The 11,018-nt window shown below is 68.3% G+C and overlaps 1 protein-coding gene across 4 annotated transcripts; it reads right to left on the reverse strand.

Moving 5' to 3' along the window:
- Positions 1-2,944: 2,944 nt before the first annotated feature.
- PANX2 (pannexin 2) lies at positions 2,945-10,541 on the reverse strand. Of its 4 annotated transcripts, none has more exons than XM_045165210.1 (4): positions 10,257-10,541; positions 6,768-6,902; positions 4,486-5,916; positions 2,945-4,025 (listed from the first exon to the last, which is right to left on the reverse strand). In XM_045165210.1, the coding sequence occupies exons 1-4, from the start codon at positions 10,480-10,482 to the stop codon at positions 3,808-3,810; spliced, it is 2,010 nt and encodes a 669-aa protein (XP_045021145.1). In that variant the 5' UTR covers positions 10,483-10,541; the 3' UTR covers positions 2,945-3,807. The 4 variants fall into 4 exon arrangements, with proteins under 4 accessions (XP_045021145.1, XP_044796663.1, XP_006066378.1 ...); XM_044940728.2 differs by having other exon boundaries at positions 2,945-4,151; positions 10,257-10,540; XM_045165211.1 differs by having other exon boundaries at positions 3,841-4,021.
- Positions 10,542-11,018: the final 477 nt, after the last annotated feature.

An 11,018-nucleotide genomic window follows, 5' to 3' on the forward strand; every position in this document is an offset into this window, starting at 1 on the left:
CGGGCTGACTGGGCCCGGCCTGGACCGCCCCCGCCACCGCCCCCGACCCGCGCGCCCCGCGCGCCCCCCGCCCGGGACCGAGCCGCGCGGCGTACCGGGCTGGGCGGCGTTCCTCAGCCGGCCTCCATGCGGCGCGGCGCCCACCGGACGGGGTGGGCCGGAGCTGCGGGGCGGGGCGGCCAGACGGGCCGCGGACGGGCCGGGGCGGGCGGTGGGGGCGCGCGGCTTGCCGGGAAGCGTAGTTCGACGCGCCGTCTGCCTGCGCTTACAGCGGGCCTGACCCGCGCCTGCGAACTACAGTTCCCAGGGGGCTGCGCGCGACTAGGCGAGGACTTCACTTCCCAGGAGGCCGCGCGCGAGAAGCACTGCCCGGCCCCTCCTCCAGCGCCAAGCTCCGAGGGCTAAGCGGCGGTTCAGGACGTGGGTTCGAGTCCCAGGCCTGCCGCCTTAGTGGGGAGGCGTTGCGAAGCGCCCCAAAACTCTTTGGCTGCAGCTCCCGGTCAGTAAAAGGCAGTGGATATTCGTGCGGCCTGCTATAATACAGAACCATCAATGCAACGCTAGCGGCAGATTCCAGACCGCAGATCGCGCCCGTGCGGGTGCCTGGGCGCCCCCTCGGCCTGGCGGATGGCGTCCGGGGAGGTGCGGGCGGGGTGGGGGCCGCGCAGCCGGACGGGGAGCCCAGAGTAAAGCCGGCCCCATCCGCCTTGCCTGGTCAGCTCCAGGAAGGGGGTGCACCCCGCCCTGGCGCCCCTGCGGGTCCTGGGCTCCCCCGTTCTGAGTTGAGACGCCCCGTCTAGCCTTGAGCAGGGTGGGCTCCTAGCCAGCAGGCTGAGCTGTCAGGAGCGGCTCCGGGCTGACCCTTACCTTCCAGGCTCCTGGCCCACAGCCTGGGCCCAGCCTCTCTGTCGGGTTGGCAGTGCACAGATTGGCTCTGCCCGCCCCGCCGCCTTGGCCACCCACACAGCAGAGCTGGAGCGCTGCCCTTCACTCCAGGCCTTCGCCCCGCTGGAGAGCCAGCCTGGCTGAGACGCCCCTGCTGGGCTGGTGTGACGGATGCGGGCCCAGGCTCCCGTCCTGGCTGTCCGGTGCGGTCCGAGGCTCTCCTGATGCCCCTCCTCCCAGGAGAGGGAGGGCGCCCCCAACTGCCCTGCCCAGGACTGGAGGGGATGAGCAAGGAGCGGCTGTGGGCCGTATGTCGTGGACCGTGTGTTATGGGCCGACGGCTCCCATGGGGGCCCCTCTGCCTGCTCCCCTGAGGTGCACCCCTGGCCCCGCAGGAGGAGGTCGGCCTCAGTGGCACTCTGACTCCCTCTGTTCCCCAGCCAACCAGGGCAACCAGCCAGTTCACATGCCCAGGCCTTGGAGGACACTGGGCCCGAAACGTCCTGCCAGCCTTGGCTCAGGGACCAGGCTGGGGAGAGCAGTCCTGCCAAAGACACAGCCCAGGACTCAGAGCCGGGGCGCCCCCGCCCTGCCTCACCCCGTGCGCACAGTGCGTGAGCACACCCGCAGGGGCTGGCACACCTCCGGTCTGAGTGAGGCCCTGCGTGGGTGCGAGCCCGCCGGGAGGGGGCTGCCCTCCAGCCCTCAGGGTGGGGGGCCCTGAGGTTGGGGTGGCTTGGGTTCCCGGGTGGGCTCAGCTGCTCTCCCAGGGAGTGGGCACCTTGGCCCTGGTGCTGGGGTCACCATCACCACAGAGCTGAGTGACCTGCGGGACTGGCCCAGCCTGCATGGGTCCTTGGGTCTCTTCCCGAGACATGTGGAGATGGTGCCAGCCTGAGAGGCAGGGGCCACGTGCCCTGGGACGCTGGGCAGGGGAGAGCGGCAGGTATGGGCGAGTGCTTTCTGGGGCAGGGCTGGGAACCCTGCTGTTTGCTGTCTGGGGCTGTGCTGACCCTGGAGAGACCGGCCCTCCCGGAGCCAGCCAGTTCCTAGAGATGGCGAACAGCTTCCCAGGCCATGAGGATGCCCGGAGCACGGCGCCCCGTCCTCCTCGGGCTTCTGTGTGTCCTGGTGCTGCCCTTGGGGTCCCCCGGGCCGGGCCCCCCGCAGCCAAGGGCAGCCCCCTGCCAGGCCCCCCAGAGTATTCACACCGGTCCTGAGCCTGCTCACCCTGCCTCACACGCGCCGTCCCCGTGGAGACCCCAGGAAAGGCCCTGCCCACACGTCCCCCCGCCTGCCTCCTGCCCGGCCCTGGGCCCTCCGCTCGGGAGCTGTCTGCGCAGTGGCGGCCTCCCCCAATCTCGGGCCTCACCGTCCCCGAGTGACGATGGAAACCCGTTAGGATGCCACCCCTGGGCATCAGATCACCCACCGCGTGCAGGAGGGCCCCTCCAGAGAGGGCCTGCCTAGGGTCTCCCTGTCGGCCCTCCACACGGTACGGCAGGTGGTCCCACTCTAACCCCCGCAGAGCCCCCTCGTGATTGTAGCCCTGGGGTTCCTGGCCCGGCTGCCCCAGCCACCTGCCTTCAGACCCCCAGGGTCTCCTGCCAGGGCCTGGGAGGCTCGTGACTCCTGGGTGCACTCGCGGGACAGGCCACACCCCCACCTGCATCCCGAAAGCCCCCTGCCCCAAGTCCCCGCAACACTGGCCCTCTTCCATGAAGCCCTCCCGCGTCCCGCCTGCCCTCGCTGTTGCCTCGGGCGCACCTGGCAGCCCTGCCCTCAGGCATCCGCTGGGGGGCAGCTTCCCAGGGACCGCTCAGTCTCCACCCAGCCGGGGACTCACCCGGGGGCCCAGGGTGCACGTGTGCCAGCTGGGGGCCGTGGGCGTCCACCGGGGGCGAGGACCGCACAGCCTGGCTCAGCTCCGGTGGGGCCCCCGGAGGGCAGCGGGTGTCTCCCGGTGCCCTGCCTCCCCGGGACCCCCACCCGGTGCAGAGAGCTGGAGCCCCAGCCGGAGCACAGGCCTCTGGCGAGACGGAGTACTCGGACTCGGGGGTATCAGAATAATCTTTATTGATATGCTGGGTACCTTGTTAACACTGTCACGATGTCACCGTGGCTGAGGTAACAGGGAGCCCCGCCCACACCAGCCCATGGCTCCCACAGACCACCGGGGCCCCTCGGGCGGGGGACGGGGGCAGGGGGGGGGGCTGGTGGCCTGGAGGGGACGTGGTTATTGCGTTGGATTCCTGCCCTCACTGGCCTCACCCCACGCTCACTCACGCACATGCTCCACGCTTGTCGGCTCACGCACACACCCACTGGCACGCTGGCACCTTGCTCTCTGGACGCTCGCTCGCAGTCACACGCACGACATCCTTTGATTTAAAGGCATCTGAAGCCACCGGATAATAAACGTACTCGCTAGTTACAGTAACCATAGTAAAATAAAGGACAGGTGGTCGGGGTATGAGGAGAAAGTGCATGTTGACCTCTGACTGGAGGGGCCCCGGCCCCTCCTCCAGGGCGCCCGTCCCTGCAGGGGCGGCCCGAGGCAGAGGTGCCACCCCACCCCCCGCGCCCCCCTGAGTCGTCCTGCCACCTCCCGGCCCCTCACAGGCCAGCATCCCAGGCCCCAGACAGAATCAACTAAAAAAATAAATTCTTTATCTCACAGCGCAGCGCCTGATGTTGGGGGGGGTGTCAGCTCTGGGCCTTTGGGTGTGGGGCTGCACGGGGTCCTGGCCAGCCCTGGACCCAGCCAGCACCCTGATGATGCCATTGGGGGGCCAGGGACGGGAGAGGTGCTGAGCCCCGTGGCATGCGGGCGGGAGGCCGGGGCGCGTGGGCAGTGCCGGGCAGAGCGAGCCTGCCTCTGCCTGGGGCGCGGTCAGGCAGCCGCGCGGGCAGCCCCGGCCCTCAGAACTCCACGGTACTCACTACTGCCCTCGGCTCGTCGAAGGTGGCGATGAGGATCTGCTGTGGCGGAGGAATGGTGATGAGGCTGCCCACATCCTGGGGGGCTCTGGGGGCCCCGTCCTCCTCCTCCCGGGCCTCGTACAGGGTGCTGATGTGCAGCAGCGGGTGGGTGGCGTTGCGGCTCAGGATGGCAAGGGGGTCAGGCTTGCCCAGGCTGGCTGGCGACAGAGGGGCGGTGGCAGGGGCGGCGGGGGGTGAGCAGAGGTGAAACGGGCCCCCGGGGGGCAGCACGCCCCGAGCTGGCTCTGCCGAGTACAGGGCCTCCTCCTCCGGGAGCGGGGCATCTGCAAACAGCCCAAAGCAGAGGGCGTCTGCAGGCCCCTCCCCACCTGCGGCCCCCTCCTCCTGCGCGCTGACGCTCCCCAGCACGGTGGCCTGCCTGGTTGGACCCTGGCTGCCCCAGGAGTAGGGGCGCCAGTTTCCAGAAGCTTCTCCAGGAGCTGAGCAACCTCAGTGTGTCCCCCCAGCCCTTCATCGCGGCTGCTTCCCCGGGCCCTGGGGCGAGGGAGCCGCCTGGGGTCACGCCCGCAGCTGGCTCCCCTGCCTGTCCCCACTTCCACCCGGATGGCACAACCCTTAGCCCGCTCACGGCCCCCGCCCCGCCCTGCTGGCCCCTACCTGCCGCGGGCGCCGCTGTCAGGCCCAGCGCGCACTCGTCGGCCTGGGACAGGAAGTCGCCTTCCTGACTCCGGGAGGCCGGCAGTGCGGCGGGCAGGGCCTCGGCCTTGGCCTTCTTGGTGCCCAGGATGTAGGGGTGCACGTCCAGGGAGAAGTGGCGGGCATGCTTCTTGTCGGCCGCGGGCCCCGCGTCGCCCCCGCCGCCCTTGTAGTGGTGCGCGGCGCGCGCGCCCGCGTCCAGCAGCGGCGCGATCAGAGTGTCCGTGGCCGTCTTGCGGCGCACGGGCTTGGGCTTCTCGGCCTTGCTGTTCTCCACGCGCATGATGGCCAGCGGCTCCTTGAAGGGCTGGGGCAGCGGGTTGCTGCTGGGAATCCACTTCATCTTCTTGCGGGGCCGCTTGACCACGGGCGGCTCGGCCTCGCCGTCGGGCTCGGCGGGGTTGGCGCTGGGGTCCACGGTCTGCACGCCCGCGTCGCGCACGGTGGGCGTGGCGTCGTGGTTGGACTGCGCCAGCGCCGCCAGCAGCTGCCGCACCACGTTGTCGTACATGAGATCGCTCTCGTTGGTGATGAAGTCCAGCCGGTTGAGCGACTTGATGTGGTCCCGGTTCTCGTTGCAGAACATGGCCAGGATGTTGATGTCGCAGAACTGGGAGCGGCGCCACTGCCGGCGCGTCTTGATGCCCACCTTGTGCAGCTTGTCGAAGACGAAGTTGCTCTTGCGGAAGATAAAGAGGTGCGTGAGGTTGACCAGGATGACGAGGTTCATGGCGCAGAGGAGCACCACGTCCACGCCCGCCACGATGCGCTGCAGCTGCACCGATGGCAGCTTGCAGGTGACGCGCACGGCAGGGCCGCCCCCCGGGGCGGCGCCCAGCGCGCAGGTGAACTCGTTCTGCTTCTGGGTGGCGTAGTAGGTGCACAGGTAGGAGATGGGCGCCACGCTGAGCAGCAGGATGAGCAGGTGCCGCGCCAGGTAGAGCTTGGCCAGGAAGTTGCTGCGGCCGCGGCGCTCCAGGTACTTCTCGAACAGGTTCTGCTCGGGGCTCTTCTCCTTCTCCGCGTTCTCGATGATCTCGCGCCGCTCGCGCTCCGTGATGCCCGGGCCCTTGGACTGGATCTGCTTCTCGATCTTGGGCGCGCGGCCCTCGGCCGCCCGGTGGTAGCAGTTGTCGATTTCCTGCAGCAGGAAGTTGAGCTCGGAGGTGAGGCGCGTGGACGCCAGGAACTCCCAGCCCAGCGCGGGCACGTACATGATCGCCGCGAAGGCCAGCAGCGAGTAGGGCAGCAGCTTGTGCTCGAACAGCGACGGCCACAGGCTGGCGTCCACGCCGGGCAGTGCGTCCCGCAGCTCCGTCCAGCAGTAGCCGCGGGCATACAGCGCCTGGTCGCGGGTGAAGTTGTGCGGCGTGTAGCAGTAAATGGGCTCCTCTGGGGGCGGAGAGGAGAAGGCGCTGGGGCATCGCACTCCTCCCCGCCTGCCGCTCCCGAGGCCCCTTCCCCGTCTCTGTTGTGTCCCGTGGGGTCTCCTCCTACACCCCCTCCCGCCACCCCCACCGCAGTCAGCTTTGCCTTGGGGGTGGAGGGTACAGCGCTGCCCACCTGGGGGGCAGAGATCTGCACTTGGAACCTCAGGCCTCCCTCCAGGTGCCACCCCCACCCCCAGCACACAGGGCAGAGTCCAGAGCGGGGGGCGCAGGCCACACGGCCCAGGGCCTGGCACCACCACCCATCCTGAGGAGGGCAGGTGTCCTGGGCGAGTCCTCCCTGGCCAGAGGTTACGGGGGCATGACTGAAGAAAAGCGAAAGCGGCGCTGCCTGCCTGTGAGAGGTGAGGGGTGTCCTCCCAAGACCCTCTGTCCTGGGGAAGGGTGGGCCTGAGTTCCCTGGACACTGGGTGGGCAGGGGAGCCACTCCAGGGATCAGACAGGAAGGACCCAGGGTCTGCCCAACACGCGAGGGTGAGAGCTCCACCCTGAACGCAGGAAGCCCCGAACGCAGGAAAAACTGTTCCCCAGGTGAGGACAGGTGCAGACTACAGCGGGAGGCGCGGCCCCCAGCCCGAGTCTCCCAGAGGGCAGGGCTTGGCCGTCTCAGTGCTGTCCTCAGGGCAGGGTGGTCTGGGCCCTGAAGGCCGGGTCACGGCGCTATCAGGCTGGGCTCCAGCCAGGGTGTGCCCTCCTGCAGGCGCCAGCGCCCGGGGCCCCTCGCCTAGAGGGCAGCGTCCCGCTGGCAGGAGGCGGGCGCCCCAACCTGAACACAGCGGGCACCCTCCCCCTCACCTGAGGAGCCCCGGGGCAGGCCGCTCAGTCCGGCTCTGCCCCAGCGTAAGCCTCTCAGCCCAGGAGATGCAGACCAGAAGCAGTGGGGACCAGCACGCCCGTCTGTCTGTGCAGGCCTGCTGCACGAAGCTGGCCCTGAGTGGGGAGGCAGCTGGTCACTGCCGGTGGCTTGCAGGAGCCTAGGGGTCGGCTACCCCAAGGGCACAAACACCCCACAGGCGCCTCAGCCCAGCCCATGGAGGCCGCCTCCCTCTCACACGTGCAGCCTCAGGCCACCGCTGCCCCGTCTCAGCCTCACGGCATCCTGGAGGCCTCAGGCGTCAGCATCGCCAGAGCAGGGCCCACGGCTCATTCCGGGTGTGCGGACCTCGGACTGCACCTGGTGGGCGCTGGGGAGTCAGGGGCCTGGAGGCAGGAGGGGCGCGGGCGAGTGGGCCCGGGGGTGGCGCTGAGGTGCCACCTGGGGGCACTGGGGGTGGGGCGGGTCAGGAAACGCTGCTCCCGCAGCCCAGGGCCCCCGACGAGGACACAGGTTTGGGGCCTGGTGGTGAGTCAGGCTCCGAGAACATGGGGAAGGTGCAGGAGCCCCCCTCACGGTTGAGAAAACAGCATTTCAGTCACTTACTTTTGTCCTTACAGCCAACTCCAGGCCAGGAGGTGCTCTCCGCTGGGGGAAAGGGACCCTGGGGGGCAGTCCCCCAGTCTAGGCCCCGGCCGGGCCCCAGGGGACGGGGAGACCTCTCCCGTGGCCGTGGTGCTGCAGGCACAGGGGAGCTGAGCCCCCCGTACACCGAGGCAGGGCCCCCACCCTGGGTCCTCTCACACCCGCCACCAGCCCTGCCTGCCGGGAGGGAGGGGAGGGGGCTCCAGCTCAGGGGAGGCCCAGCCCAGCACCCAATCTCTGTCCTTCCCCCTCCTGCCTGCTCCTGCGAAGCAGACCGCGCCCAGCAGGGAGCACGTGTGGCACGCAGGCGCCTCAGGACGCATGCATCTCAGTGACCCTGCTCTGGAGGAACGGCGGCCCCGTGTCCCTGACTCGACCTGCAGGGGCCCGGGACCTGGGCTGGACTCTGGGGCGGGGGATGTGGTAACTGCTGGGCCACAGAGCCTGAGCACTGGGTACTCGGACACTGCGGTGTCTGCACAGGTGTCTGCCAGGGACCCGAGACACAGCCAGCTTGCGAAGGGCACCGTTCCGGAGGATGGCACTGTGGCCAGGGTCCTCCCAGCCCCTGAGCACCCTAGTACCCTTGAAGACCCTGCCCACCTGCGGGCACCTCAGAGACTTTGCAGGTTTGGCTCCAGATGCCTTGATAAAGCAAGTCACACATTTTTTTTTTCCAGTGTGTGTAAAAATGTTTATACTACACTGTAGTTTATATCTGCATACTGTATGCATGTCTAAAAAGGAATGTACATACCTTAATTAAAAACACTTTATTGCTAAAAAATGCTATGCATCATCGGAGCCTTCAGTGAGTCGTAATCATTTTGCAATAGTAACATCAAAGATCACTGCTCACAGATCACCTTAACAAATGTATTAATAATGAAAATTTTGAAATAGTGTGAGAATTGCGAAAATGCAGCACAGACGTGAGCTGAGCAAACGCTGTTGGATAAACGACTCGATGCAGTGTTGTTACAAACCTTCAAATTGTGAGAAGCGCAGTGTCTGCGAAGCACAAGGAAACCAGAGCTGCACTCGGCTGTTTAGGAGAAGGCAGGTGTTGGTCCCCTCTGCCCAGGGCCCACGTGACGTCTGGAGAAACTGCTCTGTGCCGCGCGCTCAGTCGTGTCCTACTCTTTGCGACCCTGTGGACTACAGCCCACCAGGCTCCTCTGTCCATGGGATTCTCCAGGCAAGCATACTGGAGCGGGTTGCCATGCCCTCCTCCAGGGGATCTTCCCGACCCAGGGAGCCAACCCGCATCTCCTGTGTCTCCTGCACTGGCAGGCAGATTCTTTGCCACGGAGCCATCGGAAAAGCCCCTGGAGAACCTGGCAACCCTTCAACTCCCCTCCTAGTGGTCCTCTCGCTCAGCTATGCCCCTGGCTGTCCCCTCCGTCCGTCACAGAGCAGGTCTAAAGGGTGGGCGGCATCTACGGAGCCATGTGGGTCTTCCCGCCAGCAGCCACCCTCCAGCGGGGGGACGCGCACAGGCCTTGGTGTCAAGGAGGTCCCGTCTGGCCGGCTCCTCACCATGAGCCGGACATCCAGCATGCACTCGCCCAGTCTCCAGCAGGCAGATAGGGTAGACCCCCCCCACGCCAGGGCAGCAAGTGAGGGTCTGGGCACTGGGTCCTCCTGGCCCAGCTGGGCCCCAGTGGGAGGGACAAGGATCCTTCTGGCTGCAGCAGGACCCCCCCCACCCCCTGGGGCTCAAACCCTGCAGAGGGTGGTGACTCGGTGCCGAGGGGACAGGTCGCGAGTGACCGGGAGTGTCTGAGCATGTGGGTGTGGGTGCGCCCTGCCCAGAGTTGGACGAGGCAGCCTGCAGTGTCCGCCCTGGTCACAGGGACCCCTGAAGGAGAAGTTGTCTGTCCGCGTCCCTCAGGGAGAGCTGCTCCACCCTGCTGCCCCAGGGCCCTCTCTGCCGTGGGCTGATGGGTGCCCAGAGGCCTCCCTGGACATCTGGACCCTGAGACGGCTTGCCAGCCAGACCCTGGGTGGGGGCACTGTCTCCTGTCTCCGGTTTCCCACCCACCTACCCCCGTGGGCGCCCCGGGAGGACGGTGGCCCCAGGACCCCACACCTCCCCCCGCCCCGCCTCACCTGGGGTCACTTCTCCTCAGAAGGCCCTCAGCGCCCAGACACTGAGTCCGACCAGGACCACGTCTGCGGACCCGAGCCTTTGACCGCTGGTCACGTGCACACTGCCGTGGTCCCTGCCCTCTCCTCCCCACATCAGCCTCACAGGCTCAGCCTCCTGCTGAGGCCAGGGCGGTCCACTGCCCCCACTGCCTGCTCCTCCAGGCCCTGCCTGCTTGATGGGCCTCTTCCCAAGACCGACCCAGGTTCCCAGTGGCCGGAGCATCCCTGGGCCCTGGATAAGAATCTGCCCACTTCGCAGGGTCTTCACTCCACACCTAGCCCCAGGACCCCGCCCAGCAGTGGTCTTCGGTGTTCCCGGGCCTCATCACTTGCAGCCTCCTTTCCCGGTCCCCACCTGGCCACTCCTCCTCCTCTCAGACCCTGCCCACTCCCCCTCCTGGTCTCCCCTCTTCCAGGCCAGACCCCATGTCTCCTCGACGCCTAGACCGCAGCACCCCTCCACCCAGTGTGAACCAAGGGAAGGTAAAATCAATCCAGCGAGGAGAGACGTGGGGAGGTAGCCCCAGCGACCCGCAACACCTGCACGGGCTCTGCGGGGAGACCCGGGGCACCGCGCCCACTGCGGGCCGCAGCGAGGAGGCCCGCGGCGGCTGGGTCAGCGAGGGAGACCCCAGAGGGCCCCCGCCCTTTCCGCCACTAGCCTCTGGCCTCACCTGCGAAGTTCTTGGTGAAGACCAGGGTGACCAGCAGGATGGGGACGAGCACGGTGCCGATGGTGACCACGCGGTCAAACGGCAGCTCCAGCTTGAGCTGCAGCAGCAGCGCGGCCAGCGCGCCCGCCTTGTCGTCCTGAGCGCCGGGCAGGATCAGCTCGCGCAGCTTCTCCCCGGCCAGCAGCGCCGTCGCCATGTCCGTGGACGGCTCCAGGAGGTGGTGCATGGGGGGCGCGGGGGACCCGGGGCGCGGGGCCCGCGGCGGGGGCGGGGGGCGCTCCGCCGCCGCCCTCCGGGCAGGGGTCGGGCCGCCCGGGCCGGCGCGGGCTGCGGGAGGCGCAGGGGCCGCCGCCCCCGCCTCGGCTGCAGCCCCGGCGCGTCCTTCCGGCGGGGGCGGCGGCGGGACCCCCGCCCCGAGCGGCGGGCGGCGGCTGCGGTCCCGCCGCGGGGAGGGGGCTGTTTACCTGCGGCGACTCGCAGCGTAGCTCCGCCCCCCACCCCCCGCCTCCCCCCCGCACGCAGATGCGGCGCCGGCGATGACTTAGCAAAAAATATATAAATGAAATAAAATGAATGAACAATGACTGGTCCCTCCGCCTCCTCAGGGTGGGAAAGACGGAAAGGCCGAGCGGGTGGGGTGGCTCCCCTCTCCCGGGGCGCGGGGGCGGCGGCACGCGGAGGAAACGCGGGAAGACCTGCGGCGTCCCGGGCCCCCCTCTTCCAGCCCCGCGTCCCGGAGCCGCCCGACCGGCGGAGAGGGGT

The sequence above is a fragment of the Bubalus bubalis genome, chromosome 4, assembly GCF_019923935.1.
Source record: "Bubalus bubalis isolate 160015118507 breed Murrah chromosome 4, NDDB_SH_1, whole genome shotgun sequence".
NCBI classification, from domain to species: Eukaryota; Metazoa; Chordata; class Mammalia; order Artiodactyla; family Bovidae; genus Bubalus; species Bubalus bubalis.

What these genes read in the sequence shown, in the direction of transcription:
- PANX2 (XM_044940728.2), bottom strand. Translation starts at nt 10,482, where the DNA reads ATGCACCACCTCCTGGAGCCGTCCACGGACATGGCGACGGCGCTGCTG. An exon ending in CCTGCCCCGGGGCTCCTCAG is followed by an intron (nt 5,917 to 6,767) that starts GTGAGGGGGAGG and finishes CTCCGCCCCCAG; the next exon opens with AGGAGCCCATTTACTGCTAC. An exon ending in GACAGCGGCGCCCGCGGCAG is followed by an intron (nt 4,152 to 4,485) that starts GTAGGGGCCAGC and finishes GGCTGTTTGCAG; the next exon opens with ATGCCCCGCTCCCGGAGGAG.